The sequence below is a fragment of the Macrotis lagotis genome, chromosome X (assembly GCF_037893015.1).
Source record: "Macrotis lagotis isolate mMagLag1 chromosome X, bilby.v1.9.chrom.fasta, whole genome shotgun sequence".
In the NCBI taxonomy this organism is placed as follows: Eukaryota; Metazoa; Chordata; class Mammalia; order Peramelemorphia; family Peramelidae; genus Macrotis; species Macrotis lagotis.
The window spans coordinates 249,724,009-249,737,042 of NC_133666.1; the positions used below are offsets into that span (position 1 = coordinate 249,724,009).

At 34.5% G+C, this 13,034-nt stretch overlaps 1 protein-coding gene across 3 annotated transcripts in view; it reads right to left on the reverse strand.

Moving 5' to 3' along the window:
• The window catches only part of DMGDH (dimethylglycine dehydrogenase), a 112,590-nt gene that overhangs the window by 97,604 nt on the left and 1,952 nt on the right, over window positions 1-13,034 (reverse strand). For all 3 annotated transcript variants that reach the window (XM_074206765.1, XM_074206766.1, XM_074206764.1), the window contains exons 2-3: window positions 5,000-5,174; window positions 2,158-2,256 (exon numbers count right to left, since the gene is read on the reverse strand). In XM_074206765.1, the coding sequence (XP_074062866.1) occupies window positions 2,158-2,256; window positions 5,000-5,174 (274 nt within the window). The remainder of the gene's footprint in view (window positions 1-2,157; window positions 2,257-4,999; window positions 5,175-13,034) is intronic.

The window sequence follows — 13,034 nt, forward strand, 5'->3', positions numbered from 1 at the left end:
TGAAGGTATCTGAGTTGAAAATTCAGAGAATGAACTTTCTAAAGAGATCAGGGAATTTCTAGATGCAATAAGCTCCCTGGAAAAAGGAAAGTATCAGACGTAAAATCCTAAGTAACAGCATACTTGAAGAAAAAAGTCAAAGAGTTTGTTCTTCAGGCAGAGAAGTTCTGTCTGATGGAAAGCAACTGCTTGTGCAGCAGCCCCCACAGTAAAGTCCAGAAAAGTCCAAACTATGAAGTAGAAAAAATGAGTCCTGAAGGGACAGTGTGGAGGCTTATGTGAAAGGTGGGCATATCAAAGGGTTGCCCTGATATTAATTCCAAGATTGGTTCCCTTTGGGAGGGGGGTAAAGGGAGGATCTGATGAACTCTTTGAGTGCTTGATCAGATCCCCATATCTAATATTTATACTCTACCTTGAATGCTAGAAATTCAGTTCACTTTTTGCCTACATTTAGGGAAACAGAGATGGACAATATCTTGAACATATCATCAGATTTTTCTTGGAACTCCAGGTATTGCAATGAGCCAAAAGGAGAAATTGAGCCTTTGGGACTAATCTCCATGATTGGACCCAGGTTGTATGAACCCTGAGTCTTGGGCTCATGGCATACACACACACACACACACACACACACACACACACACACACACACACACACATATGTATATATATACATATATGTGTGTGTATATGTATGTACATATATATCATAGAACAGTAATATTTTAGCTAGGCTCAGTGGATAGGGTATTGTGTCTGGAGTCAGGAAGAACTGATTTCAAATCCAATCTAAGTGGTAACCTGAAAACCTAGAGAGAAGAGATCAAGGAGGGTGTGATCAAAGTGGCCAAGATAGCAGGAAGATCATGGAGAAAAGGATTGGCAAGACAGAGATCTTTAGAACTTTGGAGAAAGAAGTTTCAGTGGAATGATAAAGTTGGAAGCTGAGTTGTGGGGGTTATGTGGAGAGTGAGAGGCGAAGAAGTAAAGGCACCTATTGCAGATGATGTTTTTGAGGAGTTTAGCTACAAAGGGCAGAAGAAATATATATAAGAAGAAAGATAGCCAGGATGGAAGGATCAATGAGAGGTTTTTTCAGGATTGGAGAGATATGTACATGTTTGTAGATAGTAGAGAAGAAGCCAGTAGATAAAGGGAAAGCTCTTTGGAATCTTGAATTTGGGGTTCACTTATTTTAGATATTTATTAGTATTTTCTCTGTGTTTATATGTGTTTTGTTTGTTTGTTTTATTTTTTCAAGGAATTCGAAGTTAAAGCAATTTGCCTGGGGTCACATATATCATAAGCGTCAAGTGTCTGAGGTTACATTTGAATTCAGGTCTTTCCTGACTCCAGGGTCAGTGCTCCATTCACCTTGCCACCTAGCTGCCCCTTATTAACGGTTTTTAAACAAATCTAAAAATCAAGTAATAAACACTTATCAAGTCCCTACTCTGTGTCAGACACTACTAAATACTGGAAATACAAAAAGAAACAACAAAAAAACCAACAGTACCTGCCCTGAAGGAGCTTATTACCTAATGAAATATCTGTATTACCTTAGAAGATTGTTGTGAGGCTCAAATGAAATTATATATATATATATATATATATATATATGTATATATATATATATATGATTCTTTTCAAACCTTAAAGTATTTTAAAAAAACCTCAGTTATTGTTGCAATTATTGTTGTTGTTGAGACATAAGGAAAATCTGGCATATATGACTCTCAGACAACTCAGAAGAGAACTCAACCTATAGATTCCTAATACAGTGTTTTGTTTTGAGAGTACTTTCCTATTTACTTTTAAAAAAAACAGGCAGAAAATTAATTATATAAAGACCAAGTTCTGAGATATTGTAGGCTGAATTGATTTTTAAATGAATCCCAGGGATTTTCATAGCACACTCTAATCTGATTCCTACACTACATCATAATAATGTGCTACTAGGGTAATTGCATGTTCTCTCTCTCTCTCTCTCTCTCTCTCACACACACACACACACACACACACACACACACACAAGAAGAAGCAATAAAACTGAAAAGGGAGAGCATTTTTCACCAGTTTAAACCTTTTTATGAAGCTTGCTTATCAAAGTCAATGTTGATCTAAATATGAATTCTTTCATTTAAATCCATTTACCTGCCCAGTTTCTTCTTCCAGTTTTTCATAAAGCTTAATGCTGTAATAATGTATTTTCTTCAGGTTTATTCCAGGATGAAAATAAGTTGTTAAACCTGCCTTGGAAAAGGGAAAGAAAAAGATAAGCATATTCAGAATTTTTATAGTTGCCTTTTGAAAATTAAATAACTAATGCTGCAACATCACTCCCCAGGATCACTCACCTCCACTGTAAAGCTTTCTTTGTTCTCCCAGTCTAATTTGAAATATGAACTCCTAAAACCTTTTAGACTTCTCATGCACTAATAATAGTCTTCTTATTATTAGAATTATTCAGGTAGTACAGTGGTTAGAGACTGGACTTAGAATCAGAAAGTTCTGAATTCAAATCCAGCCTTAGACACTTATTAGCTTTGTTACCCTGGGCAAATCACTTAACCTCTACCTGAGTCAGTTTTCTCAACTGTAAAATGGGTATAATTAAAACACCTACTTCCCAAGATTGTTGTGAGGATAAAATGAGAATGTATGTATAAAGCACTTTGCAAACCTCAAAAACCTACTATATAAATGCTCTTGGGAGTAATGTTGAGGAATATCATAGGAGAAATGTATGAAAGAAAAGGATATGGGCTGATCATGTGTAAAACAAGGTTAGCCCTAGTATTCTACTGGTACCCACAAGATATAAAAGATAAAAAAAATCTAATAGGTCTTTGGTTCTCTGGGTGAACATTTGTAGATCTATGCAGTGTCATCAAGAATTAAACAAAAAGAGGTGTCATAGGTGAATTACAGCATTAATCTCATTACAGTATGGAATTTCCACCCATGTCAGTGAGACTGTAGATCAAATAAATTATTGAAGGAAATGTGAAACTTATTTCTTCTTCAAGGTTGGAAGCTTCTAACACTATTGTTCTACTAGAAACCAGGAGGGACAGGAAATCAGGGAAGCATGGAGGGATTTGCATGAACTGATGCTGAGTGAGATGAGAAGAACCAGAAAAACACTGTACACCCTAACAGCAACATGGGAGTGATGCAACCTTGATGGACTTGCTCATTCCATCAGTGCAACAATCTGGAACAATTTTGGGCTGTCTGCAATGGAGAATACCATCTGTATCCAGATAAAAAACCGTGGAGTTTAAACAAAGTTCAAGGACTATTCCCCCCTTTAATTTAGAAAAAAAAAATGCTATCTTATTGTCTGATCTTGTTATCTCTTATACTTTATGTTTCTTCTTTAAGTATATGATTTCTCTCTCATCACACTCAATTTGGATCAATGTACAACATGGAAACAATGTAAAGACTGACAAATTGCTTTCTGTGGGGAGGTAGGGAAGGGAAGTAAAATTGGGGGAAATTGTAAAACTCAAAATAAATAAAATCTTTAATAAAAAAAAGATTGGAAACTTCTTGAGGGCAAGGAATTCATCTTGGCATTTAAGGCTGGGCCTTACATACAGAGTATCCCAAAAGACTGAGGGCAGTTTTAAGCTTTAATAAGCATAAAAATAACCTAAGCCTTTTGGGACATTGTCTATATCTGAATAAATGAATGAATGATTGAAAAGTATCAGGTTGAGTCCTTCAGAATAAGATATTGTAAAGATGTAACAAATGTATGAACTTCCTTGATAACAGTTCAAACAAGTAAACAAAAAATAAGATTAAAAAGCATTTATTAAAGCACCATGTGCAAGGCACCACTGAATTGGTCTCTGACCCCAATGTGTACAAAAATAAACATAATTCAAAGTAGGGAGTTAAGGGAATAAAGAAAACATTCAAAGTAGCCCAGGAAATTATGAGGCCAAAGAGCACCTTTTCAAGTTAGCTATCCCATTAACAAAGTAATCATTATGGATCCAACAATGTAGGCTCCTTTAAATTCAGTTATTTGCAGTAATTGTAGGCATCGAGATTGTATTGAATTGGACCAGACTTGTGATTTCACTGATATGAGGGAACCCCTAGAGATGAGTTCTCTAGGGAAGTGAAGAGGAGTTGGTGATGAAGTAAGGGGTCTGTCCATCCTAGGTAAAAGTTTCAGCTCTTGCCACTTAATTAACTTGTGAATTCAAGTCATTTCATCTCAGATTCTTTCTCTGGGAACTAGAGTTTAAACATTTCCTACACATCTCAAAGGTTTCTTGTTAGAGAAATGCTATAAATATTTGAGCTATTCTTTTGGGGAGTTGAATGAGTAAACAATGACCTTGAAGGCTGCCAAAGAGTCTAGAGTCCTCCTATTTCCTTTAATAGTCTATAGATTACAAAAGATTCTTCTCACCCTTTGTCAGATTTAAGGTCTCACAGTAGGAAGTGATAGAGCTGGGATTTAAAGCCAATTTCTTTTTGCAGGAATAGAATAACATAACTGGCCTTTGAGTCAGGAGAGATGTGGATTCAAACTCTACCTAATACAAGATGGCTATGTGACCCTGGACTAATCCAAACCTCATTAAGGTTGTGAATTAGAGAGGGGGCATCTACCTGTAGTTGTTTTTGTTGGGGGTTTTTAATAATCTGGAAGTTACCTATACTACACTTAGACTTACGGGTTGTAAATTTCAGAGAGGGCACCCATCTGAATTGAGTAGGTTTTTGTTTTTGTTCGTTTTTTTTAATCTGTAAATTATCTATACTACACTAGGGGAAAAGAAATGGGGAAAAGAAATTATAGGCAATGAGTCTATGGTATCAAGTGGAGAGTAGGGGCAGTAATGATCTCTCAATTGTATGTACATTTCCATCTTATCTCCATTTCTCAGCACAAAGTCCTGATCATAGTAGAGGTTTAGTAAATGATTGTTAAATGAATGAATGGATGGATTAATAGTAGTTTTCTTACTGCATGCCAGGTAGATCCAGCAGTGAGTTCAGATGCTTCCAAAAGTACCACGTCCTTCATTCCAGCTTTGGCCAGATGATAAGCCAGGCTCACACCAACACAGCCCCCTCCAATAATTACTGTCTCTGCTGTATCTTTCCATCTTGTTTCTGAAAAGGAAGGTGCTTTCCCTTCCCTGAAAAATAATTTAAAAGTCACTTACCTTCCATACTCCTTATAGATCCAAATAATTTCTTATGTAAATGCTTCTCTGAAATTTAAGAAGGCAAATACTTTATGGAGTTATAGCATATCTAACTCTTGGAGAAATGGGATAAGTAGTCCTAGTTTATTAATTAGAGTCATCAAATATTGAGTATTTTTTTAAAATAGAGTTAACTAGGAAGCACAATGAATAAAATACTGGGGCTGATATCAGGAAGACCTGAGTTAAAATTCAGCCTCACTTAGTAGCTCACTTTCTTGAACTATAAAATGGGCATAATAGTACATATCTCTCATAGAATTGTGGTAAGGCTCAAATGAGATAAAGCTTAGCATAGTGTCTGACCCATGCTAGTGTTTAATAAATGCTTTTTTCCCCTCTTTCATTCCTTAGTTCCTTCCTTCCTTCCCTCTCCCTGCCTCCCTCCTTCCTTCCTTCCTTCATTCCTTCCTTTCTTTTTGCTTCCCCGTCCATCTTTCTTTCCTTCTTAAACTGTGTCAGTATCTGTGCTAAGTACTGATGTTACAAAGAAAGACAAAATAGTCCCTGTCTCCAAGAAGTTTGAATACTGAAGACTGAGATGACATATAAATAACTAGGTATAATGGGGACTGGGTAGTAAAGACTCAGTTCTTTGAATATGCTCAGTATTCTCTGCCTGGTTTCAAACTAACAAAGAATTTCTGAGAGTATCTGTCCATCCATTATGGTTGAGAGGTTATTTTAAGATGGGAATGGGGAGTTTAATAATTGACCTTGCTGCTGGAATTGAGTTTACATATGCAAAAAAAAGATCAATATACTCATCCCTTAGCTCTTGTTCCTCCTTTATCACTAGAAAAATAAAAATTGCTGTGAGCTAAGGGGATCTGGTCACTGAGTGTCACTAAAGAATTTGGTGCTTCTTTCTTTTTTATATATACTTTCCAGAACATAGGTGAATGAGTGTCCTAAGAAGGAATGGAATAAGTAATGGGTTGAGCTTCAAAAAGTCCAAGCCTGGCCAATAGCAAAGACCACTGGACTGGTATCAGCCATAACTGAATCTAGTGAGGAGCCAGTCCTATCATAAGTTGATTGACTCAGGGAAATGACATATAAAATCCTTCAAAGAACTATCCCAGTAGATCAAAATGTCTATCAGCAAGGGAACCTACCTAGAAGGGAACTTAGTGGGAACTCTATAAAAGGAAAAAAGGATTCTCAGTGTCAAAAGATGCCCCCTTGGACATAGGTATCCACTTCATGGATGTTTCTATACCTTTAAGCTTCATCATTGAGACCATGCTGTTCAAGGATCTGGTGTGTGCAGAGAGGAGAGAGTATACCCCCAATTTAAGGGACACTTTTGCAATTTCTGACCTTTCTGTAACTTTTCAATAATATCCCTCTTAATAGCTAATTGATATTAACTGGTCAATTGAAAAGGGGAAATACTCCAGATTGTGGCTTATGAGTGACTGTATTAGAAAATCCAGACCCCTAGAACCTTGAGGGAAGAAGTAGTTAGCCATTGGCAAAGAAATGATCTCCCAGAGCAATTTGGATTTGGGAAAATGGCACCCCTGAGGGGGAAGGTAGTTCTACACAGATATGTCCAATATAGAGTATGTTCATTTCATATGGGAAAATCCCCATTATAGCAATTATCCCCTCCTGCAGAAAGATTCATTTAAGATGAGTTTTGAGTGAAGTCTAAGAGGCAGAGGTGAGGAGGATGAACATCCCAAGCATGAAGCATAACCAGGACAAAAGCATGGGACTGGAATGACTAAATGTTTATTCTCTTCCCTTCCCAGCTACTCATCACCTTTGAACTATTGTGATTTAAAAGATGAGTATTTGCTCCAGAGATGATTGTGAAGTCACTAAAAATTCTGTGCAGTTTTCCAAAGGCAATTCAGCTTCTTATTCTGCTCCTATTCAATCTATCAACATTGTCCAAAATAAACATACTGATAAACAGATTCTGTGGGTTGTCTATCCAAATGCATGTCACAATCTCTACAATCTACTATATTTTTAGTATCTGGGTTTTAATGTTTGGAAAGCTAGACTTAACCCTTTTGAAGCTTAACCCTTCTCACTGAAAACATCTCACAATGTTCCAGAGTTCGATGTAAATACATAGTTTTCTACAAACAGGGGCATCAGGAGAACCCCTCATCTATATTTAATCTTTCTATTTATATTCAGTGGTAAGTAGCCTCCATGATGATGTTAAGATGGGAAATGGCTGAATACATGATAGAAATGTATTTAGGGGCCATGCTGAAATTGAACATCTCTATTTTTTCTTTATTAATAACATTCATATAGCACTTTAAAGTTGATAAGGTCTTTAATGAGCCTCAGTTTGACTGAGGCAATGCCTGGTCAGTAATTAAGGCTAAGTAAAATAAGAGGCAAAGAGTGACCTCTTTTGCCTGGGAAAAAAATCAATTTGGGAGGGAAAGATCCTCGGGGTTTCTGGCCAAAACAAAAGAATTGCACCCCATCTCCTAGCACAAATGATCTTTGTATCTCTTCATATTCCTTCAATTTTACATGTTTTGGCTTTGAATCTAGATTCCCTGACTTTCAACAACATTATTATTCTTTAGAATATCTTTTTCACATGAACATAATGGAATATTATACTGTAAGACACAACATATATATATGATAATTTTTTTAAAATGAAAAGATTTGCAGAGAGAAGTAAGCAGAGCCAGGAAAATAATATGCACAATGACTACAAGAATTTAAATAAAAAGAGTAACCACAAAAAGCATCCAAAAAGAATGTTATAAAATTAAAAGGAACAAGTTTGACCCCCCCCAAAATAGATACCAACTTAAAAAATTATATATATATATATATATATTATATATTTATTTTATATATAATATAGATTTATATTATATTTTATATAATTACATATGTTTATTACATATAATTAATATATATATATATATATATATATATATATATATATATATATCCAAAAAAACCTTTCCATCTTGATAGGACTGACCTAAAATTGCAATGTCCTGGCTTTGAGGACCTAGGGTCCAGTCACCAACATGCTATGATCAGTTTTGAAATAGTATTTTTATGGAAGAGAACTGAGAGTTCTATTCTGAGCAAGAAGAAATGATTAGAAAGTTCAGCAAGGATATATGAAGAAGGAAGAAAGGAGGTTCTTAATTTTCATTGGAATTTCTTTTTTAAACTAATCACCCTTTTCTAATAAGTAATGTTCTTTTAGGATACTAGAACATGAGATAAATGTTCCTCTAATTGAGGACGAAATAAAGACAGACCTGCACTACCCATCTGTCTAGAGGAGATAAAGAGAAGCTTTTTCTATCAATGTCCTGTTCTTAAGAAAAAAAAAACTAAGATCAGAAACCCAATTTACTTGACTCTTGGTAGATTGATTTACTAGATAAAGTGTTTATGAAACTTTTTTTTTCTGCCCTAAGCTTCTGGTGCCATGAGTTAACTCAAAAGTTCTTTCTTCTTTTTTGTGATAGTTATTACATATTATCCATGTCAAACATCTAATGAGAGTTAATTTGTTCCTTGACTTTTGGTTTTCATAATCTCCCACAGTTTATATTTTATCTTCTTCCCACTCTTAGATCCTTTCTCTTCTATATTATCCTCTATTATCAATTTCTTGCTACCTTCCTCTATCTTAGTCAGGCCCCATCTTCCTGGTAGTAGCTTCTATTCCAGAGGTCTTATCATATACAACAATGAAACATGAGATATCCTCCCTCACACAATATTGAGAACAACTATGAACCTGAAAAGATCACCAAATATTTACTTTCTCCAAATTTCAAGTGATTTCAATTATCTCTTGTTATAACTGAGAAGAGCCTAATATTTAAATTCTATTCGGTCCCTAAATATTTTTCATTTAATTTTTATTTTTTCTCAGTTACATGTATATACATAATTTAAAAATTTTTTTAGTATTAAGTTCCATATTTTTTCTGTCCTTCCAATTTGAGAAGGCAAGCAATTTTATATAGATTATATTTCTATAGAAACCATATTGCAAAAAAATTAAAATCTGTCCCTAATTTAAAAAAGATATCCACTTAGAACAGGAAGACATTTATTTTAGGTCATTTAATGCCATCTCAACATTTTATGGAAAGGGAAGCTGGAGTCCAAAGATTTAGTGACCCAAAGGTCACACAGGCAAGAAGTAGAAGACTTGAAAAATCTTCCCCTTATTTTTCTTCTTCTCTTCCATCTCTTCTTCCTCCTTTTCTTCCCTCTCTTTTCCCTCCTCCTCCTTCCTATAATTTCGTTGGAATGGGCAACTAACACTGTAGAAACTCCCTCTCTCAAGACCATTCATTTTATACTCTATAATTTACAGAGCTGCCTGGAGCACTGGGAAGTTAAAAGTAAAAGAAAGCCACTTCTACTCTAAAAAATAATGTCAAAAGATCACAAGACCAAAAAGAAATCTTGGAAAAAGTAAAAGGAATTTTTAAAAATCAATTAAGAGAGAATGAAGAGAAATTAGGGAAAAAACAACCTAAGGAAATTATGAAAAGAAAGTTAATTAGAAAAAGAGAAATAAAATCTTAAGGAAGAAAATGACATCTTGAAAACTAGAATTGAGCAAGTCGAATAAAATGAAGTTATTAAAAAAACAAGATATAATAAAACCAGAAAAAAAATTGAAGATAATCTAAAACATTTCATTAGAAAAACAACTGGACTGTAGAATAGATGAGTTGTCAGACTACCTGAAAGCTATGATCAGAAGGGAAAACTGGAAAATAGTATGGCAGAAACTGAGCACAGATAAACACCTCACACCAGTTACCAAGATAAAGTCAAAATGAAATGACTTAGATATAAAGAGATTTTATAAGAAAATTAGAATATAGAACATATTGCTTATCAGACTTATGGATAGGTGAACAGTTTATAAATAATAGAGAGCAAAATTAGGAGCAAAATGTATACTTTAGATTACATTAAAGAAGTTTTATACAAATAAAATTAATATAATCAAGATTAAAAGAAGAGCAGAAAATCAAGGTGGGGATTTTATGATTAAACTGCAGTTTAGTTTAGATAAACCTTAGATAAATGTTTCAGATCTAAAATAGATAAAGAACTTTGTCAAATATATAAGAATACAATCATCCCCCAGTTGATAAATGGTCCAAGGATATGATCAGATAGTTTTCCAAAGAAGAAATCAAAATAATTTATAGTCCTATAAAAATACTCTAAATCATTAGTGATTAGAGAAATACACATTAAAACAACATTGAAATATTATTTTCTATCTATAAGACTGGCTAAAATGATAGAAGGGGGAAAATAAAAAAATGTTGGAGAGGATATGGAAAAATGAGGTTCTAATTCCCAATTTGTAAACTGATTCCTAATTGTGAACTGATCCAACCATTTTGGAAAGCAACCTGGAATTAAGTCCAAATTAACCTAAATGCTTTGACCCAGGAACATCACTACTTGGTTTATTTCCAAAGATGATCAGAGGAAAAAGGAAAAGAATCTATATATTCTAGGATTTTTATAGCAGCTCTCTTTGTAGTAATAAAGACTGCAGAGATGCACATCAATTGAAGAATGGCTGAACAAGTTGTGGTATATGATTGTGATGAAATACTATTATACTATAAGAAATGATGAGTTCAATGATTTTGTAAAAACATGGGAAGACTTTCATGAAATAATGAAGAGTGAAAAAAACAGAACCAAGAGAACACTGTGTACAGTAACAGCAATATTATTTTAAGAATTACTTTGAAGTTATTTTGTCTATTACAAATACCCAGATTAACTATAAAGGACATATGAAGAAAGACACTACCTGCACCCAGAGAAAGAACTGATAAATGGACAAATCTATAGAATAATTCTACACACACACACACACACACACACACACACACACATATATATATATATACACATATATATATATATGTGTGTGTATAATATATACTTCTCTGTGTCTAATAGTTACCATGGGGGGAGAGAAGAAAAAAGAAATTTACATGATAATTTTGCTGTATATTTGAAGAGAATAACAGGTTGTGCATAGAAAATTTGCAGCTTCATGCATAATCATCTTTTTTGTTCTATGTTATGGAAATGCTTGTTTTATGCCATGAATTAAAGATTAAATTTCAAAAAAAGATTTCTTCAGGGTCAAACAAGTAGAACCCAGATCATCCTTACTCTGAGAACTTCTATTTCTCTTCAACACTACAGTATTCAATATAAAGATCTATTTTTCTTTATTCTTTAAACTTTTCTTTAAACTATAACTTTTTTATCATCTCCTTTTGTACTTTGAACCAAAACAACATTCTCTATGTTTTTGTGGATTGGCTAATTTTGTGGATTTGGCTAATTTTTAAACCTCATATGTGTATTTTTCAGTAAGGATACAGTAGTGTAGAATATCAGAACTGAAATTGTATCTTAAAATTTATCTTTGTTCAATCACCTCATTTTACAGATAAGGAAAGTGAGCAAATAACTTACTTAAGCTCTTACTTCCCTTAGTAGGTAAAAGAGTTTGGACTAGAACCTGGTTTCTTTACCTTGACAGCTAGGTGGTACAGTGGATAGAGTATTTATTGGGCCTGGTATCAGGAAGAACTGAGTTCAAATCTGGCCTTAGATACTTCCTAGATGATTGATCTGGACAAGTCATTTAAACCTCTGCCTCAATTTCCCCAATTGTGAAATTGAATAATAATCACATCTACATTGTGATAACAAATGAATAAAGCACTTAGCATAGTGTCTACCATATTGTAGGTATTTAACCAATGTTCTTTTCCCTTCTTAATTCCCAGTCTAGTGATCTTTGTTACAACATTCTTTCCTTTGGAAATTTATAAAGTTGTTTGCTCATTATACCATAATATGATTTATTTCCTTTCTAGAATTAAATATTTTGATAGCCTAATAAGGGAACTAAAAATGCATAAACACAAGCACAGCCTTTTCTATTCAAACAGTATTAAAAGTTATCTATTTATTACAGGCTGGTTAGATTTATAAGAGATCTGAGAAAGTCACTTGTTCAATCCCCTTATTTTATAGCTAGGGAAACTAAGGAACATAGAGACTAAATGACTCACTCACTCACAAGCCATATAACAAACAAGAGAGAGATTTCAGACTAGAATTCTCTTCTCTCCCAACTGAAACTGCACCAAACTCCTGTGCTTCCATCTATGCCATACTGGGTGACTTTTTTGCCATCTAACTACCTCCCAAATAAACATCATTTGTCATCTGAAAAGGCAGCTGTGTTTACGCAGCACAAGCAAAACAGAGACTTTATGATTATCTAGCTAATATGATCGCGCAGTTACCAAAATGAGATTTGTGGGCATAAATTTTCTTATTTAACTGTCAACAAGTAATCCTTTTAACCACTGCTCAATTCATCTTTGCCAAATCTCTATTTCACTCTTAGTTCTAAACAGAGTCAACAACGCAGCAACTTTTGATTGGCCACAAATAAGTCAGGTGAGTATTGTGGGGTAATGGAGACAGAGGTGTCCTGAGAGTCGGGAAGATGGGAGGGAGTCTTGCTTACTGGCTGTCTGACTCTGGGCAAGTCAGGTAGTGTCTAAGACTGAAATTGCAAAGAAAATGCCCCTGGGTGTTGACAGATTCTGCTGCTCACTGGAAGTTGCCCACTCGGGTGAGGGGTGAGGGACTGCCAGGCACTAGTTGCTGGGAATATAAAGAAGAAAAAATATGCTGTCCTATTCCTTCAAGAAGTTTTCACTGCTTATGACTCAGATTAAGAAATCAAAT